This window comes from Mesoplodon mirus, assembly GCF_964341445.2.
Source record: "Mesoplodon mirus genome assembly, chromosome: 18".
NCBI lineage: Eukaryota > Metazoa > Chordata > Mammalia > Artiodactyla > Ziphiidae > Mesoplodon > Mesoplodon mirus.
Window position 1 is genome coordinate 7,819,775 of NC_138994.1, and position 21,769 is coordinate 7,841,543.

The 21,769-nt window shown below is 53.3% G+C and overlaps 1 protein-coding gene across 8 annotated transcripts; it reads right to left on the reverse strand.

Moving 5' to 3' along the window:
* Window positions 1–1,737: 1,737 nt before the first annotated feature.
* Window positions 1,738–19,612, reverse strand: DCAKD (dephospho-CoA kinase domain containing). 8 transcript variants are annotated; one of them, XM_082605141.1, is made up of 6 exons: window positions 19,521–19,612; window positions 9,825–9,936; window positions 9,262–9,465; window positions 6,485–6,607; window positions 5,988–6,075; window positions 1,738–2,992 (listed from the first exon to the last, which is right to left on the reverse strand). In XM_082605141.1, exons 2-6 carry the CDS (start codon window positions 9,934–9,936, stop codon window positions 2,701–2,703), a joined length of 819 nt encoding a protein of 272 aa, XP_082461267.1. In that variant the 5' UTR covers window positions 19,521–19,612; the 3' UTR covers window positions 1,738–2,700. The 8 variants fall into 8 exon arrangements, with proteins under 8 accessions (XP_082461267.1, XP_082461266.1, XP_082461271.1 ...); XM_082605140.1 differs by having other exon boundaries at window positions 9,825–9,940; XM_082605145.1 differs by having other exon boundaries at window positions 6,485–6,550; window positions 9,825–10,017; window positions 19,521–19,611.
* Between the last annotated feature and the right edge of the window lie 2,157 nt (window positions 19,613–21,769).

Consider the following 21,769-nt stretch of genomic DNA (forward strand, 5'->3'; position numbering starts at 1 on the left):
TAAGGCTCTGCTCAGTACCCTAGGGCCAGCCTGGGCCTGGGGATGGGGATGGTTTTAGGGGCCCGCCTGTCTCCTTCATCCCCCCGCCGCCGGGAGGCCGGTGCGCCTGCAGCCCTCGCTGGCGTCTTTACTGCTCCGCGCCGGGGCGGTGAGGCCCCGAGTGGGTGAACGGAGAGCAGGACCCGAGCGCGCGGTTGGAGGGTGGGAGGCCTGGGGAGCGTGCCGGTCGCCCTCGCACGGGGTGTAATGGGGACACATCCGTCCGCCCCGCGGCGCCAGGGGCGCGGGGTGCCTGCAGCTCCAGCAAAGAGGACGCAGCGAGCCGCACGGCTTGTTGATTAGCGCCCGCGCCGGGGCCGAGCGCCCGCGCCTCCGCCGCTGGCGGGGGCATCTGACGCCGCCGCGGCACCGTAGGAGAGGCGGAAACGCCACAGGGAGAAAGTTAGTAACCGCTCGGCGAGCGCCTGCCGCCGAGGCCCGACCCCAACCTGGGTGGGTGCTGCCACCTGCCGGCCGGAGGGGAGACCGCCCGCCCGGGCGCGGGGCCGGGGCTCCCGGGGTCCTGGCTCCTGCTGTATCCAAGGGGCTCCCGAGCGACCTAGACATGAAGCGATGCCTCAGGGGAAGTAGGATTCTTGTAAACCCGTCTTGGGCCACCAAGCCTGGGAAAGGGAGGCCGTGGAGAGGGAGGCAAGAGGAGGTGAGCGGGAGCTGTAGCAGGACCAGGGCAAGGGGAGGACGGGATGGCATTTTCTCCACACCTTAACAGGCTGGCCATCCTCTGACATTCTGGCATCAAACTCAGTAGACTAGGTCAGGGAGGAAAATAACTCTGGAACTTTATAGTTTGCAAAGGGCTTTCGCTGTTCTCTGACATAAGCATCATGAAGAGGTCACATGAGTAGGAGACAAAGCCCAGTGGGCCAGAGCGATGCCAGGTCTGCCCCTTCCAGGCAGGCCCAGGGACACAGTGGGCAGAGTTCTGAAGCCTGGCTCTGACCCGCATCAGATCATCCCTCTGGGCCTGGAATCAGAATAATCAATGCTATGTTACCTCCGGGTGTCAAACATCCAGCAGCGTCCGGCATGTCACGCCTTCACGAAGCGCCATCTTCTCAATGACTAGGTAACAGGGCACTGGGAGGGGTCCATGCCTTTCCTCCCTTACCTGCTCTTGCCAGGTCTCAAACCGGAGAAGCGGCTGCCCTCTGCCATTCTCATCCTGCCCTGGCCGTCGCCCCACAGCCTGCCACCACCTTACCAGTCTTTGCCCCCCGCGGGCTTGCAGTGAGTTAATGAGCTACTCTGAAGTATGAGCAGCTCTGGGAAAGGGGGCACTAAGTATGGTCACCACAGCAGTCGCATTTGTCACACTCATTTCTGGTCTTAATAGGCTGCTGGCCGCAGGATCAACACATCAGCAGGTCTGCCGGCTCTGGCAAGGGGAAGCTGATGTCTACATTGGTCTAATTGGGTTGGGGAAGGAAGATGGAGTATGTGGATGTGAGGCTGCTCCAGCACCTCCACCCACCTCTCATACAGGTACATCTGGACCTGGCTGGAATCCTCCTGGGGCCCCAGAAGAAGTCAGAAGGCAACTGTACCTTCTGGGGCCAGGGAAGTGAGGAGCACAGGTCTTAGTGTGGGAGGAGGCCAAGTTTAACCCCAATGGTATCAGCCAAGTCTGGGAACCTCGGTCAGTCGGTGATGCTGGGGGAACAAAGGCAGCACAGGGCATTTCAGATCAACACACTTTATTCAGCACCAATGGCGAGTCAGGCTCTGCACCAGGAACACAGATGAATAAGACATAGTTCCTGCCCTCAAAGGGCTTACACTCTAGTAGGAGAGACTAACCAGTTTTTGGCTGATTATTATACTGTGGATTCAGGTAAAATGTGGGGCGGGGGGTATCCCAGAGCACCTAACCCAGCCTGGGGCTTCAGATGGTGCCTGAGCTGGAAGGTAGCCAGTTGTAGGGGGAAAAAAAAGGTTTTCCAGATTGGGGAGCAGCAAGGTGAAGGCAAAGAGGCCAGAAACAGCCTGGTGCACCGCGTGCAGCCTAGCAAGAGCTCAGGGAGGTAGAGTGGTAGGAGGCGGCGGGGAGCAGGGTGCAGGGAGTGCTAGGGAAATGCCACGGTGCGGTGCGACAGTGGGTCATCCCAGAAGCAGCCTGGCCTCTGCCCTGCTACAGCATCACCCACAAAGGAATTGTTACTGGCTCCTGGCCAAGGGCTTCAATCTACAGGGGAATCCTGCTTGAAGGCAGCCCTTGGTCCAAACTGATTTCCCATGGTCCACGCAGGGGGGTTTGGCCGTGACGGGGCACGTGCTAGGAGAGGGTTCAAGCCCAGGGACCCTCCCAGCTTTAAACACTGGTGACGGCCAATGAAGGTGTTCCTCACCCCCACCCACAAGAAAGTTACAAGAGTCTACCACTGCTGCTTCCTCACCCCATGATGGACACTGTTCCAGAGGGAGGGGCGCTGGGGGAGGTGGGAAGGAGCATCTGCTGACAGAGGGCCGTTTCTCTGCCTTGGACAGGATGTGCTCCGAGGAAGGGTCGGCCCAGTGCAGGGCTCCAGCCCAGATCCAGAGTATGTGTGTTGATGGGTTGGGAGGAAACCCGATGCATTCATTACCTGGTTTCAGCCTCTGAGGAGATGGGAGACCCAGGAATTTCTGCCTTGCAGGGTCCCGCTAGGGGGAAGGCAGGAGGTAGTGGGTGAGCAGGTAGAGGAGACTGGCGATGCCGGCCAGCCCTGTGAGGACCCCGAGCCGCAGTGGCAGGTACTCCAGGGAGCGCTCCAGCTCAGCGTGCAGGAGGACCACCTGGCGTTTGGTGACGCTCCACTCGCCCGAGTTGTCTAGAACGTGGCGGGCCATGCGGGCCTTGTCCTTCAGGGGCAGCTGGGCCTTGATCCGGGCCTCTGCGTCGTCGCGGTTCAGGTTGTTCCGCTGCATCAGCCGGGCCAGCTGCGTGTCTCGGTCACTAGGGACCAGGCAGAAGGGCTGCTCAGACATCGCAGGTCCCGGCCTCCCTCCCAATGGCGTGTGACAGGGGTGGACAGCCCTGGAAGCTCATGGGCTCCCCCCACCACACCCCACTCTTTGTGAGCACCCTAGTAGCACTATGGGCTACCTGAGCCCCTTAGTATAAATGGGGAGGGAAAAGGGGGCAGCTGCTGTTTTCTGCCACCTGGGGTCTCTCTGCTTTGCCACCAGGCCCGAGACTCCCCAGTTTTAAGATGGGAGGATTTGATCACCTGGAATCAGCTACATCCTGCATCCCTGGATGGATGAGCTTTACTGAAAGGCCTGTGTCTGCAAGCTAAACACTTCCTTCAGTTCCCCTGGGGGCCTGGGCCTGTGGCATCAAAAACAGCTTCCCGGTCCACCACAAAGAGCCCTCTCCTTGTCTCCCCACACCCAGTCCTGCACATTCAGAGCAAAAGGACTGTGCTGAGATGGTGGCCACTGGGCTTGATGCCACTGATAAAGCGGGATGTGCAGAGCCCACGGTGCTTCTAAGAGGAGCAAGGACTTGAGAACTGGATCCCCTCGGTCCTTGGGACAGGACTGAGCACTGCACAGTAAGCCAAGCAACACCCAGTCTCCCAAATCCATAGGAAATACAAAGAATGCCTCTCTCGCGCACTCTGATATTACCACCTGGGTCCTTCCTCGGCAAACTCCCTGTCCTGCTTCTGGCTACACAGGAACTGCCCAGCTGTCCTCTGGAACGGGGTCATCTCTATGAATGCCTAAGCCCCTCAATAGGAACAAGGTGGGACAGGGCTGCAGCAGCTGTTTTCTGCCATCTGGGGTCTCTCTGCTTTGCCACTAGGCCTGAATTTTCCCAGTTATAAGATGGGAGGATTTGATGACTACAGTTTAGTCCCCTCCTACTTGTGGCCTAGACCCAAGGGCCTCCTGGGATGTGAAGACAGACTTTCCAAGGACAGACATAACTGAACACTAGCCAATCCCAACGCCATTGAGAACTGAACGTGGCAGGAAGTCATTTCTGGCTGACTGATCAGGGAAGACCTTGTAGAAGGATGGCATTTGCACTAGCCTTGGAAAGTAGGTAGGACTTCTGATTTCCTTTGTTAGGAGGACAGCATACTGTCAAGGTCATGGGGCCAATCCCTGCCTGGCTGAGAACAAGGACTATACCCAACCCTAGTCAGGGACACTGCACATCTGCGGCTGGGAAAGTCTGGGTGAGAGAATGGAAATGGCTTGGGGCCACCAGTGAGCGCACACCCTTCAGACGGTGAGGCCGAGACCGGGGGCCTCCTGGGATGTGAAGGCAGAACTCTCTGACAGCCCTTCCTGGAGCTCAGGGATAGTTCCAGATGGTTAAAAGACTGACGTTGTTTGTGGTAAGGGAACTTTTGCCCAAACATTTATCCCACAATTGGCAAGCTCCTTGAAAAAGTGAATAATCACATTTTGATATAATCACACTTTGGTAAACGCCCATATTATTTCAAATGCCAGTTAAAGGAGTCCACGAGGGGGTCCTTATTTTTGTAAAGTGTGGATCCCTTTTATAAAAAGCAAATAATCACTCATTCATCTCTTGGGCATCTCTCAAGAGCCATACAACCACATGTGGTAAAAGTGAGGCATGTATGGCACCCGAGACCCTGGGAAAGGCTGCTCTGGCTGGTGAGTGGGGCTGGAGGATCTCCTGGGGAGCAGGCAGAATCTACAAAGCTGCAATTATCTGCCAGGAGCCACAGCTATTTCTGCTCTTAGCAAAAGGAAAGCATAGGAAGAGGAAGGTGGCAGGGAAAGCGTGGAGTCACCTGGTGACTGCAGACGCAACCAGCCCGTCTTGTTTACTCACCTACACTCTAATAAGACTTTTTTTTTTTAATCCCTTGGTACAAAGTTTCAATTGTATTAAAATTCCAAGACAAAGAGAATTCTGTCCTCCTGGAGTTGGCTTGGCCTCAGCTGATAGTCTTTCACAAACAGAGAACAAAGAACCCAGAGAGGCTGCAGGATTACAGGGGGAGACACGGGCCAGTAGGGGAGCGAAGAGGATGCCTGAGTCCCTGCACCAGGCTCAGCAGATTCAGGCTGCCTTTAAATGCCAACCCACAGTGGGGCGCTGGGGCAGAGGGCAGGGTGATGCTTAGGGCACTGAGCACTCCAGGCCCCGCCTCCAGTGTGCTAGGAGACTCCCCCACCATTAGTCTCTTGAGAGCAACCCTGTGCCCAAAGTACCTGCAGAGCCAAGTGTCCACCTCTGTGTCTGTTGTACTTATGGGTGGCATCCAGGAAGTTTCTGGAAGGCAGAGACACCCTGAAGCCTCATCTGCACTCTCACTCCGCTGGGACTATGACTCATTTTCTCTGACAGCTTGATCCTCCTCTGTTTGCCAAACCTGGATTCTGGTTTGCTTCATGTCCTGGGGGACATGAACAAAGCTCCTTCCTTACCTGGGTTCTGACAGCTCCTTCTCGGCAACTTTCTGTTCATAGATTTTGCCGATGGGTGACCCTGGACAAATTCTGTGACTCCCTGCCTTGAGTTTTCTATAACTCAGAAATATCAACTCCTGTCCTGACTACCTTATGTTGAGAGGTAAACTGAGAGAAGTAATAAATGTTTGGAAAGTTGAGAAGTGCCGCAGGAAGGAAAAGGGAACCAATGAATAAGAACATGGTCGCCCAGGGCAGGGCCCGCGCATCTGGGCTGAAGTGCCTCCAATAGCCAGCAGGGGGAGCCCTTCCCAAGCACTAGAGAGACCTGGGGGCCATCACTCCCCCACATCCACTCCCAGGCACATCTGGGTCAGGCACAGAGGTCAGTTTCTATAGGCTCTGGGCCCTGCTCCCCAAAACCTCTGGGCCTCCTGGCCACCCTGTGGGGAAAGGGCAAAATGCAGGGGGCCATTTTGCAGGTACACGCCTTACCCCAGGGGTCCTCCTTCCAGCCTCGGTCAGGCCAGGCCGTGCCACACACTCACCAGTATACCACCACTGTGTGCTTCATGTACTTGAGCAGTTTCTTCGTCTCAAACAGCAGGGGGATATCCAGAATCACGTAGCGGTATCCTGGGGGGAGGCCAGGAAACCCACAAATTCAATTCTGCAAGCACACACAGGACTAAGTGCTCAGTGTGGGAACAGAGTCAAAGCCACTACCCCCTACCATCACGAGCTGCCCGGCAGAGGGGGAGACCTTCCAGGGACAGGCATAAGTTGAATGCCAGCCAGTTCCAATGCCATTCAGAACACAATGCTGCAGAAAGTCATTTGGGGGTGGATGATCCAAGAAGACCTTACAGAAGGGATGGCCTCTGTATTGGCCTTGAAAAGCGGGTAGGACTTCTGATACTTGAAAATGAGCAGGTGGAGGTGAGGGTTCCAGGAAGGGGAACAGCTCTGGCGGAAGCAGAGGCCCCGAGCAGAGTGAGGCGAAACTGACAAGGTGGTCGGGGCAGTCACACAGGGTTGAGCTTACTTGATCTTGAACCCAAAGAGTTCTTATTTCTGAACAGGGAGGTGACACAGCCAGAGCTGTAGGAGACTGGAGAGAGTTTCCAGGAATAAGTGGGCCTGTTCTGCCCTACTTCACCCACTTTTCCTCAAAAAAAGAGAAAAAAAATGATAGGTTCTCCACAGGAGCCAGGTCCTGCATGGCGCTCTCTGCCGACTCTCCACGAGAAACTCCTATGGGGCGGCGGCCACAGCAGCCCCAGAGGGAAAGAGGCTGCTTCTCCGCGTCAGAGGCTGCCTCCAGCCAGAGATTACAGGCATGATTCTGGGGTGGGTGTGGTGGGGGTGGTTATGACTCATACTACAGAAGTAACTCCCATGGGGTAAAAGGCACCGACTAGCCCTCCCACTGCAAGCCAAGGCCAGCCAAGGGGGGGCACCCTCACCCACTGTGCGCGGGCATGTCCCTGGGCTACTCGCCCAGGAACACCTGGGGCTCCTAGTTCTCTTGAGGCCAGTGACCGCTGTGTAAGCGTGGAAAAGCTGGCAGGGGTCCAGGAGCAGTGAGAAGCGGGGGGTCACGAGATGGGCTCAGATGACACGCCTTGGTTTGTCGCCACCACTGTCTCCCTTTGGGCCCCTTACCAAACCTCACCTGTGTAAATGAGTGAACAGATGGCCCGCTTCACAGGAAGATGGTAAGGCTTACACAAGCAAATGCCTGTAAACCCCTCAGCAGCCCCTCACCCAGACCCTCACTCACTGCTCCACAGATGATGGCTGTTATTACTACAGCTCCCTGGAGGAAGGAGGCTGGCAGTGCTGGCTCCCCCACTCCTGTCCAGCCCAGAACAGGGGCTGAGACCAGATCCTCACCGGGCCTCTCACCTCCCTTTTCTGCTCCACTCCCGTCCCTTCCTCTCCCTGCACTGTCCGTTCTCCTCGGCCCCTCTCGGGAGCTCACGGACAGCTCTATGGTTCGCTGGCAAAGGGCTATTCAGCCGTCACATCCCTCCTGCTTGATAAGCTCTGCAAACCACCCTGACTCTATTAAGACATCCGTCTGCCTACCCGGAGACCTCCCAACAGCTGGTGATCTTATCTGACGTTTGATTATACCAACTCTGACAGTTGTATTTGTTATACTCATCAGGGGAAAACTGGGACTGTGGAAGCCACAGCTGTCGTCCCCATTTTTCACCTTATCGAGCTGAAAGGAGCTTTCTGGCTTTTATTTAAGTGGTGGTGGCTGGGGAGAGGGGAAGTTGGGTGGATGACACAGCGGGAGAACTTTGGAGCGGGTGACGTTATCCGATGCTTAATTTCAGAGGGGGAGAGTCACTGGTGCCTCAAAGCCCTGCAGATAGATGTACTCACGCCTGGCCTGAGAGCGAACGCGAAAGGGCAGGAATGAAAGACAGAAGGCCTCGCTCCTGGCAGGGGGTGGGCAGTGACGGGAGGGGTCTTGGCACAGATACAAGAGGCAGGACAAAGGCAGCAAGAGTCCAGAGACTGCCCTTGAGGGAGGGAGGGAGGCCTGCAGCAAGGTATTGAGATGGGGAGCAAAAGCCGGTCCAGCAGGGAGGATGCTGGGAGCCAGCTCCTGCCTGGCCAGAGCTGGTGGGCGGGGAAGGTCAACATCAAGGATGTCTGTCAAGTCATCCCTTTCCTTATGGAGGGAGGTACTGCCCAGAGGGGGACAGGAGTGGGGAGAGGGTCCCCACTCTGTACATCAGAACTTGACGCATGGGAGAATTTGGCCATGCTCACAGTGCAAAAGCCCGAAGAAAAGCAAGAAGCCTCCCCCATACCCTCCAGGAAGCAAAGTCTCAGCCTCGTGACTGACGGGAGACTATCAGCCAGGCCTTCAACCCAGAGCCTGGGCTGGAGGCTCCATGGCCCAGCGGCTGACAGGCCGCTCTGTAGGGGCCCTGGGCCAGCCTCTCGCCTGATCCTGAACCACTGCTCTCAGCTCTCCCCCTTCTCCTGGGGACTGACCTCATCCTGGACAGTAAAGATCAGGTCAGCCCTGCCCAACGCCACCCTGAAGAACCGTGCTTGGACCGTGGCGTACGGCTTGGGAAAGGCTGCCACAGACCCCTGCTTTTCAAACACTCTCCCCTTCCTTCAGTCCTGCCTCATCACTTGGCCGTCCCTGCGCACGCCAGGCTAGCTCTCTCCACTGAGGCCCAGCCCCCAAGGATTATCCTCCACTTAGAACCCACGCCCACCGGCCCTGGCCACCCCAGAGCCTCCCCACCTTACACTCTGCAAACTTACCTTCCCAGGCGGCTCAACCGGCACCAAATCTGACTCTGACTGCGGTTTACATTTTCGTGGTGTTTGAGAGTCACAGCGTAGACTCTTAGCCTCCCTAAGAGCTTGCCCAGGTTGGCATTATTGGCCTCACCATGCAGAGGAGGAAAGAGGCGGAGGAGGGGTGGGTGCACTCAACAGTCACACTGCTGGAAACCGTGAGGGCCAGGACTTAACTCAGGTCTTATGACTCCACTATTTGCCAGCTACTATTACTTCCACCCCTGCTAGAAAAATCAGCTTCCTGGGGTTCATGGCTCAAAAGCCTCAAGTGTCTCTTCTCATTAAACTGTCAGCTCCCTTAAGAGTTGAGGGACATCATTTCTCTCTGGGGCTGGTACAGGGCTGCATGGAGGATGCCAATGAACAGAGTGAGCTCAACAGCCTGGATGATAATCAGCTCCTCCCCCAACCCTCCCACCCCACCAACCTTTCTGCAGAGGAGAAGGGTCTGGGCCCCACGCCGTCCCAGGCCCCGGGTCTTACCCCGGAGGAAGAACTTGAAGGTCTCCTTCATCATTTCCTTGCAGATCTCGGGGTGGGTGATGGAGTTGAGCAGGTGCCTCCGGTCGGGCTGGTTAAAGATCAGGTCCCCCAGGACCTTTCGATCGATGTCACCATTCTCCAGCAAGACCTCAGTGCCGAAGGCCTCCACGATACGCCGGTGGGCGGGGTATCCTGGCTGGACGACTGTGGCGTGAAGAGGAGCCTAGGTCACTCGCTGGAGCCTCCAGCCCAGCCAGGGGACTCTGAGTGACCAGAGGCCAAATGATGGGGGAACCCAGGGGTGCTTCTTCCAGTTGCAGCAAAACCAAGATGAGGGGAGGGAAAGCAGGGAGGAGAGCAGAGTGCGCAGAATCCCTGGTGTTGGTCACGGGGTGAGGGGAGCTGGAGGGAAGCGTGGGGGTGGGGCAGGAGCAGGAGACCAGGGCTGATGCGAAGGCCCTCCCCTCCCCTGAGGGCTTGAAGGGCCTTATAAAAAGGTGAGGCCTCATGGAAGGAAGGGAGCCCAGGGGATCTGCGGTGTACAACCCGCCCCCCCAACTCACCATGCCGGGCAATGACATCCACATCAATCACCGCACAACCCAGCTGCTGGAACACCTGGATCACCGAGCTCTTGCCTGAGGCAATGCCCCCCGTCAGGCCCACCAGGAACATCTTCCTAGGAAAGAGGGAGGTCACCGGAGGCCAAGCTCCGGGGTTGCGATGGTCCCGCACAGGAACGCCGGGAGGACCTGCCTGTGGGACAGAGCAGGCCTGGTCAGTGTGGAGCCAAATGGCTGGGGGACAGCAAGGCGAAGGCAGGGGAGGGAGACATGGCCTGGCCAGGCAGAGCCAAGGCCTGAGCTTGGGAGGCTCAGGGCCCACCCGAGACAGAAAACTCTTTCAGGAAAGGCCTCCGATAATCTTTTAAAGACACTCATGAAGAAGGCAAACTAACACTGTATAAATTTAGCAATCAAAACGCTGAGCAGGCAGAGCAAGGTTGGGTGAGCTTTCTGGAGGCTGCCGTACCCCACGGCAGGCAAGCTCCCCAGAGGAAAGGGACACCTGTCCCTCTGGGGTGAATCCAAGGCGCTCTCCAGATGCCCCCAGCCTCCACTTTCTAGTCTGGGACACTGAGGCTCATGGGGAGGAAATGGCCTGCCTGCCACACCCTAGCACCGGCCTGGGGCCGGCCTGGGTGACTGGTGTACACTGAGAGGAATAATCCCTCCTTCTCATCTAAGAAGCAGCCCAGGTGGGGAGCTCAGTGAGAGGCACTGGCTGAGTGGCCACTAAGCCTGAGGTTTAGAGAAGTGTGGATCGTGCCAAGAAGGAACGAGGGAAGGAAAACAGGCTTGGTGGGGAGGTAGCCTTCATCCTGGCGTGGTGATCTGCGGTTCTCAGACTGGGCAGTTGCAATACAGCACAGAGGCTAGGAGCACAGACCCCTTCAAATCCAGTTGCTCCACTTGCATGCTGTGCAACCCGGGGCAAGTCACATGCCTCTCTCAACCTCAGTTTTTTCATCCATAAAATGGGGGTAAAATGCAGATGACAGAACCTGCCTCCTAAAGCTGTTGTGCAGACTGACTGAGAAAACACATCTACAGCCCTTGGTGCACTGCCACTGACGTGGTAAATGCCCAGGAAAGGAGGTGAGGGTGCTGGTGCAGGACGGATGCTGTGAGTCAGTCATACTGCAAGGCACGGAAAGAAAAAAAGACTTTCATGAAGTCAGGTCCCCATTCCTGAAGACTCAGACGATCTCACAGTAGATTTTAAGCCGTGTTGCATTTTCAGTAAACATGGTTACCATGTCCTGGACTCTGTTCCCAAACTGGGAGAAATTAAATCAAAGGCCAGGTCTCTCCCATCCTTCCTTCAGCATCAAAGGAAGGATTTCCAGGACCCTGAACTCTGTCCTAGGACTTTTTTTTTTTTCTTGTTAAACAGCAGATTTACTGTCCTAATTACATTTTGCTTGAGCTTATACTGAAATGAGTCTGCTTCCCCTGAGGACACAACAAACGACAGGGGGAGGCAGCCGCTCGGGTGTGGGCTGAGTGGGTGGGTGGCTTGGGGTGGCGGGGGACCAACCTAGATGTTTAAATCTGCCCGCGCTCATTCTCACCCAGGGAAGCCGGGGAGGAGAGAGGAAAATATCCACCAGAGTCATCATCCAGATGGAGAGATCTAACTAAATTATTAAACCGTTTACAAGGCATTTCTCTTCAATCTCTCTGAGACTGGAGTTGCCCCCAGGTAGGTCTCCCTCCAGCTTACAAAAGAGCAGTTAAGGATAGAGTTCACTTGCGGGGATTAAAAAAAAAAAAATTCATCCACTCAGCTGAAGCTTTTAAAAATTTTTTTAATTAAAAAATTAAAAAAAATTTTTTTTGGCTGGGCCGCACGACTTGTGGGATCTTAGTTCCCTGACCAGGGATTGAGCCCAGGCCCTCAGCAGTGAGATCGTGGAGTCTTATCCACTGGACCACCAGGGAATTCCCTTTTTATTATTTATTTATTTATTTATTTATTTATTTTTGGTGAAGCTTTGAAATGGGATATCCAGCGCCAGCGTTTTAAATCCAAACTCCATCCTGTTGTCCCTAAAGCACTGGGTCCTCTTCTGCGGAAGACCCATCTTGAGAACAGGCCGCAGCTGAGGGAAGGGGCAAGGGCTGGTTCTCCACAAGGCCCTGACCCCTCATCGATGAAAGCAAGCCACTGTCACCTGGTCACCCAGGTTTGCCGAGTTGGGTAAGGGGGCCTGTAAGACCATGTGGCCGAACAGACCTCACCTCCTTCCTGTACACAGGACCAGGACCCGCCTCGAGACTGAATCAGATCTTGGTGTGGGGGGGTGGAGGCACCCAGGCAGTTCTGCTGTGCAACAGGGCTTGGGATGGACTCTTTGTTTACGATGGTAAAGACTGAGGACCAGAGAAGGAGGGAATTGCCCAGGACCACAACTAAAAGCAGAGCCTTGATGGAATTCTGGGCTCCTAACTCCAAGTCTAGACCCCTGCCTTAATGTACCCCGGGAATGGAAAATTAATTTACATTTAGATTAAGACAAAATAAGGATGGCGCATCCGTCTGTAGGCAAATCAATTTGGGGCCAAAGAATAATTATTTCTTGATGATCACACTGGTGTTTTCCCTCTGCAGAATAGGGGGCCGGATCTTATGGACAACAACCAGGGCACAGAGATAAATTCCAGGCTCAATTCTGCCCCAGCCTCCTTGGGTAACCCAATGAAGATCTTCCCTTCTTGGGGCCTTGGATGACCATCTGTAGAAACAGACTAACAGCTGCTTGGCCTCTGCCAGGAAGGCCAAGGGGATGGAGGAGCACATGCCCGGGGAAGCTGTGGGGCCCTGGCTTAAAGGGGCTGGACAAATAACAGCTGTTCCCATCTGACAAGCCCCTCCATAGCTCACTCCTTCACGAACCGCTGAATGAGCTCCTCTGGGCTTTGCAGCAACCAAAGGAAAACACAGGTCTTGTCCCGCAGGAAAACGTTGAGAGACAGACAGTAACAAATGGAACCAGCCAGTAACAGAGCACTGACAGGTGAGCGAGAGCGGTCACGTGGTACTCACCCTGGGCCTGGGGAGGGTGGGGGATGGGGCTGCCCAAGAGCCGCACTGACCGAGAGCCCACTGTCCCCCTAAGGCTCGGCAAGGAGGTAACGAAGGTTTAGGTTCCCAGCTGCCTCGAAGTCAGGCACCCAAACCCACGCAGACCTGTCCCGTAGCTCCTCTGCAGGCACCTACCAGAAAAGTGACCACCTTTGATATCCTCCTTTTTTTTTTTTTTTGCGGTACGCGTGCCTCTCCCTGTTGTGGCCTCTCCTGTTGCGGAGCACAGGCTCCGGACGCGCAGGCTCAGCGGCCATGGCTCATGGGCCCAGCCGCTCCGCGGCATGTGGGATCTTCCCGGACCGGGGCACGAACCCGTGTCCCCTGCATTGGCAGGCGGACTCTCAACCACTGCGCCACCAGGGAAGCCCTGATATCCTCTTCTTGATCTGGCTCAAAAATCATTGAAAAGCTCACGATACGTGTGGCGGTGCTGAGTGGGGGAGAGCATCAAGAGTGACGGGGGTCACTGTTTTAAACGAGGGACCAAAGCAGTCACTCTGAGTGAGGACCTGAAAGCAGCGAGGAAGCAGGCCACCTCGCTCGGTGCAGCCTCGTCCACCCCCCAAACCCACATCAGGCCTCTGACATCTCTCACCACTTCATTTCCTCTCCTTCCCTTGTGCCCACTGTGCTTTGTACTTTTGTGTGACTACGTGTTAGATAAAATAAGCTCCACAAGGTCACAAGCTGTGTCCAGTTTGGACCCTTTTGTCTCTAGCATCTAGCCCAGTGTCCAGTGTCTGTCAGTCACTCACCAGGTGAGTGATACTGGTCACGTTATTTAAGCTTTCTTTGACTTAAGTTTCTTCATCTGTAAAATGGAGCTAAGGACACCTGCTCTGGGTTGCCATGAAGAGTAAATGTGTTAATACATGCAAAGCACTTAGAACAGTACTTAGCACACAAGGAACCCTCAACCAATGTTCCCTTCTTGTTATGAGAGTGTTTGATAACTCTGCGTAGAATGAATGACTGAATGACTCCAGAAGCAGGAAAGGGAATGGGAACTACTTGGGGGTCACATTCTCCCGTCAGTGGCAAAGGGGAGGCTCCCCGCCTGCTCCTCTTTCCGTAAGAACATGCTGCTCACTGCTAGTAAATTCCTCCAGGAGAAAAGTGCAAACAAACAAAACACCCAGTGGGTTCAAGCAGAATAAGGAACGGAGGGACTTCCCTGGTGCTCCAGTGATTAAGAATCCGCCTTCCAGTGCAGGGGATGTGGGTTCGATCTCTGGTCAGGGAACTAAGATCCCACATGGCAAGCCACAACTAGAGAGAAGCCTGCGTGCTGCAACTAAGACCCGACGCAGCCAAAAATAAATAAATAAATAAGTATTTAAAAATAAATAAATAAATAATGTGGGTTGTTTTTTTTTTTTTTTTACAAAAAAGAGTAAGGAACTGATATGTGAATGGACACACTTTCTTCCCTCCCTCGGGAGAGCTCAGGACTTGGGTTGGAAGCGAGTTCTCTTGTTTCGCATCTCCCAATCCAGCCCCACACCGGCCTGCCCAGCCAGGGCCCGCTCCCTCATTAACTTCCAGCCTCTTTCCTCCTCCTTCTGCAGCCTCTCAGGATTTCACCCTGGGCGCGTCTGACCAGCAACACGCTTCTCCTCTGAATTGCTTTCTAAAGGGGATGTATCCACGTTGCTCCAATGATCAATATAATCATTCATGAAAACGAGTTGTTCCCTGCCTTGGGACCCAATTATTTTCTTGTGGAAGCAGTGGTTGCAAAAATATACTGTTTTCCAATTAACTGATAAGTGCTATTTTTATCTACAGTTTCCTGGCTCCTGATCTATCATTATTGGTGAGAGGCTGCTGTTCAAACCTGGGTCCAAGTTCTCTTCTCTTCGTCTGCTGGGCCTATTAAGTCACCACCTCCTTCTCCAGGCTGCCAGTGACCTGGAGGGAGCCCCCAGAGCAGGTGCTGGCGGTCAGCCTCCCTCTCCCTCCCTCTCCCTCGGCCCTCACCAACAAACACCAAGGGAAGGGAAGGGAGGGAGGGAGGGAGCAGGTCTTTCTTCTAGAGCCCTCTCCAGGCACACACCATCACTCCAGGGAGCTTTCACGGGTGGACAGGGAGGTCGTTTGGACTGGACTACAACACTGGCGTTGATGCAGAAAAAAGGATCACGGGGAATGCCAAATCTCAGGGGCTGTGAAGTCACAGGGGCTTGGGCTGGGATCGCAGCCAGGTGGCCTCGGGCAATTTACTTCGCAGCTGTGGGCTTCTATTTCCTTGCATATAAAATGGAATTAATAATGACTACTCACGGGGGTTTCGTCAGGACTGAATGAGGTACCACCATATGCCCCCATCACCTCATCTTCCCCAACTCAACGTGTGACACGTCGGTGACTGCGGTCTACTCCCTTTCCCTGAAGGGCACCTCCGTCCTTTCAGTTGCTCAGGCCAAAACCCTTGGCACCCTCCTGGCTCCTCTCTCACAACATTCATCCAACTCACCCACGCCCCCTGCCAGCTCTACCTTCCAGCTTCACCACCTAGACAGACACGCCCGGGCCCCTCCCCCCCCGCCCACCATCTCGCTCCTGGATCACGGCAGCAGCCTCAGTGATCTGCTGCTACCTTTGCTCCCCGACAGTCTGTTTGTCCTAACAGCAGCTAGTGTGGTTGGATAGTGTCACCCCTCTGCCAAAACCCTGCAAGGTCCCCGTCTCACTTCAAGCCCAGTCCTTAGAGTCCCGTAGGGGCCTCCTGACAGACACAGCTCCATTCTCTCCAGGCACCCACCACTCTCCCCCTCGACTGAGACCCTCCAGCCACCCTGGCGGCCTTGCTGCTCCTTGACCGTGCTGGGCACTCCCACCTCGGGCCTGTGGACACGCTGTTCCCTCCACACACAAGGCCCTTTCCCCCGAGGGTCGCACGGCTCACCCCCTTCTCCGCTCAATTGTCACCCTATCAGAGACTGCCCTGAATATGTAAAATAGCACCCCTGTTTCCCTCGTGTTTCATTTTCTTCACTGCACTTATCACCCCTCAAATATTATGTCTATGTGATTATTTACTGTAATCTCCCTCTCTCCCTAGAAGCTGAGCACTATTGAATTCAAGGTGCTTAAAACAGGGCCCGATGAGCAGAAGGGCCTCAAACAATATCTGCTGAATACTGTACATAAAGCACACAGCAAAATGTCCAGCTCATGGGTAAGCAGGAACCCAACATTAACTATTTTAAAATAAGAACATATCTGTTCCAGAAAGCGTACTGTGACAATCACAAAACCTCTTCCACATCACTTCCCACCCCCACATTCCTGGACTGAGATACTTGGGCTCACAAATGAGGAAACCGAGGCAAGGAGCGCCTAGGAAGCCAAGCTTCCCAGCAGGCAGGGACTGGAGTGTAAGAGCTGCCACCCACCGTCTGAGCTGCTCCCTACGCGCCTGGGCGTCGTGGATCCCATCTGAGCAGCACAATGACCCAAAGAAGTCAGTTCTTACTTACTCCCGTTCTAAAGGTGAGGAAATGGAAGGTAAAAGAAGTTAGGTATTTGCCCACCGTAGTTCCAAGTGGTCTTCATACTGGGGGAGGCACGAAGATTTTCCAAGGGACACAAAAACGTGGTTTAAGAGGAATGAATTTCAACTCGGTTTGCCAAGTGTCTCCCTATGAGAACAGATCAGCCTTGGAACATGCTGCAGACTCTCTTTCCCCAGGTTCCCAGAAAGGTGTAACGACCCACCCACGCCAAATTTTACTAGGGTGCATTGTTCCACGGTGCAAAATACCCCTGGCACCTCAAAGGGGCAATTCAAAATATATAAGTGTTCATGCCCAGAATGTGATTGTTTATAGTGACCATGTGACAAATCCTCCTGCTGAGTCCGGTGCTTTCTAAACCTTTGCCTTCAGTAAAGTTAAAGGAGGAGCTAAAAGAACTGTCAGCTGACAAGTCATTAGTAATTGACATCACGGTGATTTTTTGGCCCATAACTCAAAAGATGTTCAAAGAGTTGAGTATTACTGCCACAACGAAATGTCTTCAGCTCCTCTGTATTTATTTACAAGAACCAACTTTTTCAATGCTTACGGCATGAGAAAAAAAAAAAAGCTCTGCTCTTTCTAGCAAATATACATGGACACCTATATGAATTTTTTTTTTAAAGTTCCATTTGGCTTATTAAGAGAAGCATTTTAAACAAAACTTAGGTTTAACAATGATCAAAACTAGTTGTTGTGGTCAATTGGGTATTTTACAATTTTTGAACTCAATCCAAAAGAAAATGTTTAATATTATGACAACACAATTTTCAAAAGTGTTTTAATTTTTGTAAGTATTTTTGTTGCAGAGAAGTAGGACAACAAACCAAAGACTTTGAGCATAAAATTGATTTTACTAGAAAAAAATTCTGTGGAGGAAATAAAGTGGAAATATGAGTACAAGGAGGAAAAAGGAACAATGTAAAATTTCAACTGTTAAATAAAAACTGGTGGACTTCCCTGGTGGCACAGTGGTTAAGAATCTGCCTGACAATGCAAGGGACACAGGTTCAAGCCCTGGCCCGGGAAGATCCCACATGCCGTGGAGCAACTAAGCCCCGTGTGCCACAACTACTGAGCCTGCGAGCCACAACTACCGAAGCCGGCGTGCCACAACTACTGAGCCCACGTGCCACAACTACTGAAGCTTGTGCGCCTAGAGCCCGTGCTCCGCAACAAGAGAAGCCATGACAATGAGAAGCCCACGCATCGCGACAAAGAGTAGCCCTGGCTCACAACAACTAGAGAAAGCCCGCGCACAGCAACAAAGACCTAACACAGCCAAAAATAAAAAAATACAATAAAAAAAAGAATCCACCTGCCCATGCAGGGGACACGGGTTCAAGCCCTGGTCCCTGGCCTGGGAAGATCCCACATGCCGCGGAGCAACTAAGCCCGTGCGCCACAACTACTGAGCCCAAGTGCCACAACTACTGAGGCTGAGCTCTAGAGCCCGCGAGCCACAACTACTGAAGTGCGCGCACCACAATGAGAAGCCCGCGCACTGCAATGAAGAGTAGCCCCCGCTCGCCACAACTAGAGAAAGCCCCCCGCGTAGCAACGAAGACCCAACGCAGCCAAAAGTAAATAAGTAAATTTATATTTTTTAAAAACCCCTATATCTAAAAAAAAAAACTGGTTCATGTATTCTTTTCAAAGGATGAGGGAAATCAAATCACTATGGTATTTAGATTCCACTGCAGATTTAAGTGCCTGATGTAACAGTTTTATTTTTTAAATGTCAATATTTACAATTAACCAGAAATCATATCCTTTGAAACTTTCAGAGAAAAATTTTTGCAATCAAAAAATGGGAGAGTGGGTAGTTTTCAAAACAAAGCTAAAGGGGCTTCCCTGGTGGCGCAGTGGTTGAGAGTCCGCCTGCCGATGCAGGGGACGCGGGTTCGTGCCCCGGTCTGGGAGGATCCCACATGCCGCGGAGCGGCTGGGTCCGTGCGCCATGGCCGCTGAGCCTGCGCGTCCGGAGCCTGTGCTCCGCAACGGGAGAGGCCACAGCAGTGAGAAGCCCGCGTACCGCAAAAAAAAAAAAAAAAAAAAAACAAAGCTAAGCTCACTGCTACTGCTGGCCTGCCTTCAGCCCTAAAGGCACAGGTACTAAGTGAGGTTCTGAACCCTTTAACCAGATTACCCAGGAGGACACATTCAGACCTTGCTTGAAAGACAGAAGAGGATCTGGTGGGAATTTAGGGCTCTAAGGAAGAACCACCCCAACTGGCCTGTCCACTTTCTATCATCAGCCAGATCTCTAGCATTTCATCGTGTCCCCAGGCCTGTCTGCACCCTGCCAAATCCATCTGATTTACTTAGGCAAAATCTGCACAGCTGGCCCCCAAAGAAACCACATGCAAAGGCTTCCATTTCCTCAACTTTAAAACTAGGACTTAACGTCAAAGTTCATTCGGGTGACAATTTCCCCATAACTGGGAGAGAAACATCTTTGAAAACTTCGTAAACAAACTCAGCTCCAGAGGCGCCAACGCCTCCGTTTGGGAAGCTGGGAGGCGGAGAAAAGCAGGGGGTCGGGCTGCCCTCTTCATCAATGCATGAGTGGGAACTCCATGACTCCCATTTTTCGTATGAGCAGAGTCGGAAAGGTACCCAAGATCACACAACTAGAAGTGGCAGAGGCTGGATTCAAAAATCAAACTTATATCTGACCACAAAGGTCTGAAGTGCAGTAGCTTTGGACTGAACCAGAGTTTGAATTCAATTTCCACCGCCTTCTAGTTGTAAACCTTTCTCGGTTTCCACAGCTGTAAAACAGGGAAAACATCACCTTACTTAGTAGGGTTGCTGTCAAGGCAATGAGCCATGGAGGTAAAATAGTATGTGCTCAATAAACTGTAACCAAGCCTTGAAAGAAAGGCGCGTACTCTACGCTACACCACGCAGCGCGACTGGTGCGCCCAGAGCCCGGCGCCGGGACACAATACCTCTGGGGTGGACCCAGCTCTCCAGGCGGGGTGGCCTGGGCGCCCAAGAGAGCAATGCAACCCCGGGAGCCGCCGCCCGCCCCGCCCCTCCCCCGGGCCCGGCAGCTCCCACTTGCCCGTGCGGCGCTCTACGTACCCGGGGCCTCTGACCCGGCCTTGGCCGCCGCGGCTCACCCAGTCTCAGAGGCGCTCACTGGGTGCCTCCCGGACGGCAGGCGAGGCCTCAGGAGCGCGCGCACGCGGACCGGACGTCCGGCCAGCGGAAAGGGGCGGGACCGGGGAAGGGGGGCGGGACCGGGGAGAGGAGAATCGGGGAAACGCGCAGCCCTAGAGCGTTGGGCCGCTGGGGACCGCGGGGTTACTCCTCTCCCGGAGCCAAAGCCTTTCCAAGCTGGGGGAGAAAATCTGGAGAGTCCTAGCTTCGAATTCAGGACCGGCCATCACTAGCTGTGCAGCCTCTAAGCACATTCTACCTGCCAGGTCTCAAGAGCGCTCTGTAGGCATTCATTAGCTCATTGAATCCTCACAGTCCTTGAGGTAGATACCGTCATCCCCATTTTACACAAAAGGAAACTGACATTTAAAGGTTAATCCGTTTGCCCTCTCTTAAAATGTACGTTGGCCGCAGAGCTCATTGTGTCCATACAAGCCTAGTAAGTCACTTTACCTCTCACTCTCTATCAAAGTGCAAATAATCGCTACTGTGCTGCTTGTTGAAAGAACTGGAAATACATAAAAGCATCTAATGGTGCCTCACATATAGTAGGTGGTCCTTAATTAACTCCTGCCTCCTTTCCCTCTCCCTTAACTGTACTTCTGCTTTCCGCTTCCTTTAAGGTAGGAATCTTGTCTGTCTTCACCACTAGTATCCTCGGTGCCTAGAACAGTGCCCAGCATAGTAGGGATCCGATACACTGAAGGATGAAGTAATCCAACATCTTTCTCTGATCACTCCAGTCCCTGAAACCTTTCTCCTTAATATCAACAGCACTGGCTGACATCACCCAATAAATAGGATTGCATCTCATGATCAAAGGGACCATTTGGTCCAAGCACCTGTCTAGATCATCTCTGCTACCTCTACTTGCACACGTCCAGTGTCAGCAAACTCACTGTCTTTCGAGACACCTTCGTGCTATCTTTGAAGTCCAGTCTTGGCAGTTAGAAAGTTTTTCCTTAGGTAATATCTCTCCTAATTCTAATCCATAGGGTCATACTAAAACAATTCTAATTCCTATTCCATAGCGCCAGATCTAATGGCCCAGTTCCCTTCCTGGACCAAACAACTTTCAGATAACCTCGATTTGTGGTTCTCCACCTTTTATCTACTCCTGACACATCAGAGGGGTACTCAGACTCCCATCAGTAACCATGGCTGGCCATGGCAGTGATAGGAATAGGAAGATGCCTGCCCCTCCCCCCAAGGTATAAAGCTCTTCCTGGGATATTGTTAGGAAACCCCTGCAAGATGATCCTGCTTTTCCTGGATTCTGTCTTACAGTACTGTGAGCTACTGATGTACAAGGGCGGGCTCTGTTTTCTAAGTAGGCATCCTTGTGGTCCAATCTGCCAACAGCAGATGCATCTCTGCTCTGGGATGATCTGGGAAGAAAGGCTGAAGGGCTGCTGCAGGGGCTTCAACCCAAGAACCTCCGCTGAACTGAAGCTCCACCTTTGCAGTTTTTTTGTTTGTTTGTTTGTTTGTTTTGCGGTACGCGGGCCTCTCACTGTTGTGGCCTCTCCCGTTGCGGAGCACAGGCTCCGGACGCGCAGGCTCAGCGGCCATGGCTCACGGGCCCAGCCGCTCCGCGGCATGTGGGATCTTCCCGGACCGGGGCACGAACCCATGTCCCCTGCATTGGCAGGCAGACTCTCAACCACTGCGCCACCAGGGAAGCCTCCACCTTTGCAGTTTTGAGGTGCTGCCATCAAGGGCTTTTTTGGCTCAAACACATATCCTCTGTTATTCGGGATGGCAATAATAAACTTTGAGCTGGCTCTGGCTGCTTACACAATCTCAATTCATCCTGACAATGACCTGCATCTCAGTCACCCCTGTGTCCTTAGCATCTAGCGTGGTGGCTGGACTACAGAGTTGCATCAAGTTGTGTTTGGTGAACAACCTTCTGAGTCCAATAGAGATGACTCCTTTGACTCCTGGGTCTTTGACTCGCTTCTTAAAATTAAACTTACTTTCCATATGTTTATTTTAAATAAATATTAATATGCAATTAAATTTATACCATCCCTCACAAATATCATTAATATTTATCCTTTATTAAACAGCTTAAGAAAACTTTCCCAGCTGGGAGATAAAGTCCAAACTCTGAAGATAAGCCTGAAACTCAAGGCCTTCTGTAACCTGGCCCCTGATCACCTCTCCAG

Coding starts and splice junctions, on each gene's coding strand:
- DCAKD (XM_082605141.1), bottom strand. CDS start 9,936: ATGTTCCTGGTGGGCCTGACGGGGGGCATTGCCTCAGGCAAGAGCTCG. Junction 9,466..9,824: donor GGATGTCATTGCCCGGCATG/GTGAGTTGGGGG, acceptor TTCACGCCACAG/TCGTCCAGCCAGGATACCCC. Junction 2,993..5,987: donor CACACAGTGGTGGTATACTG/GTGAGTGTGTGG, acceptor CCTGGTCCCTAG/TGACCGAGACACGCAGCTGG.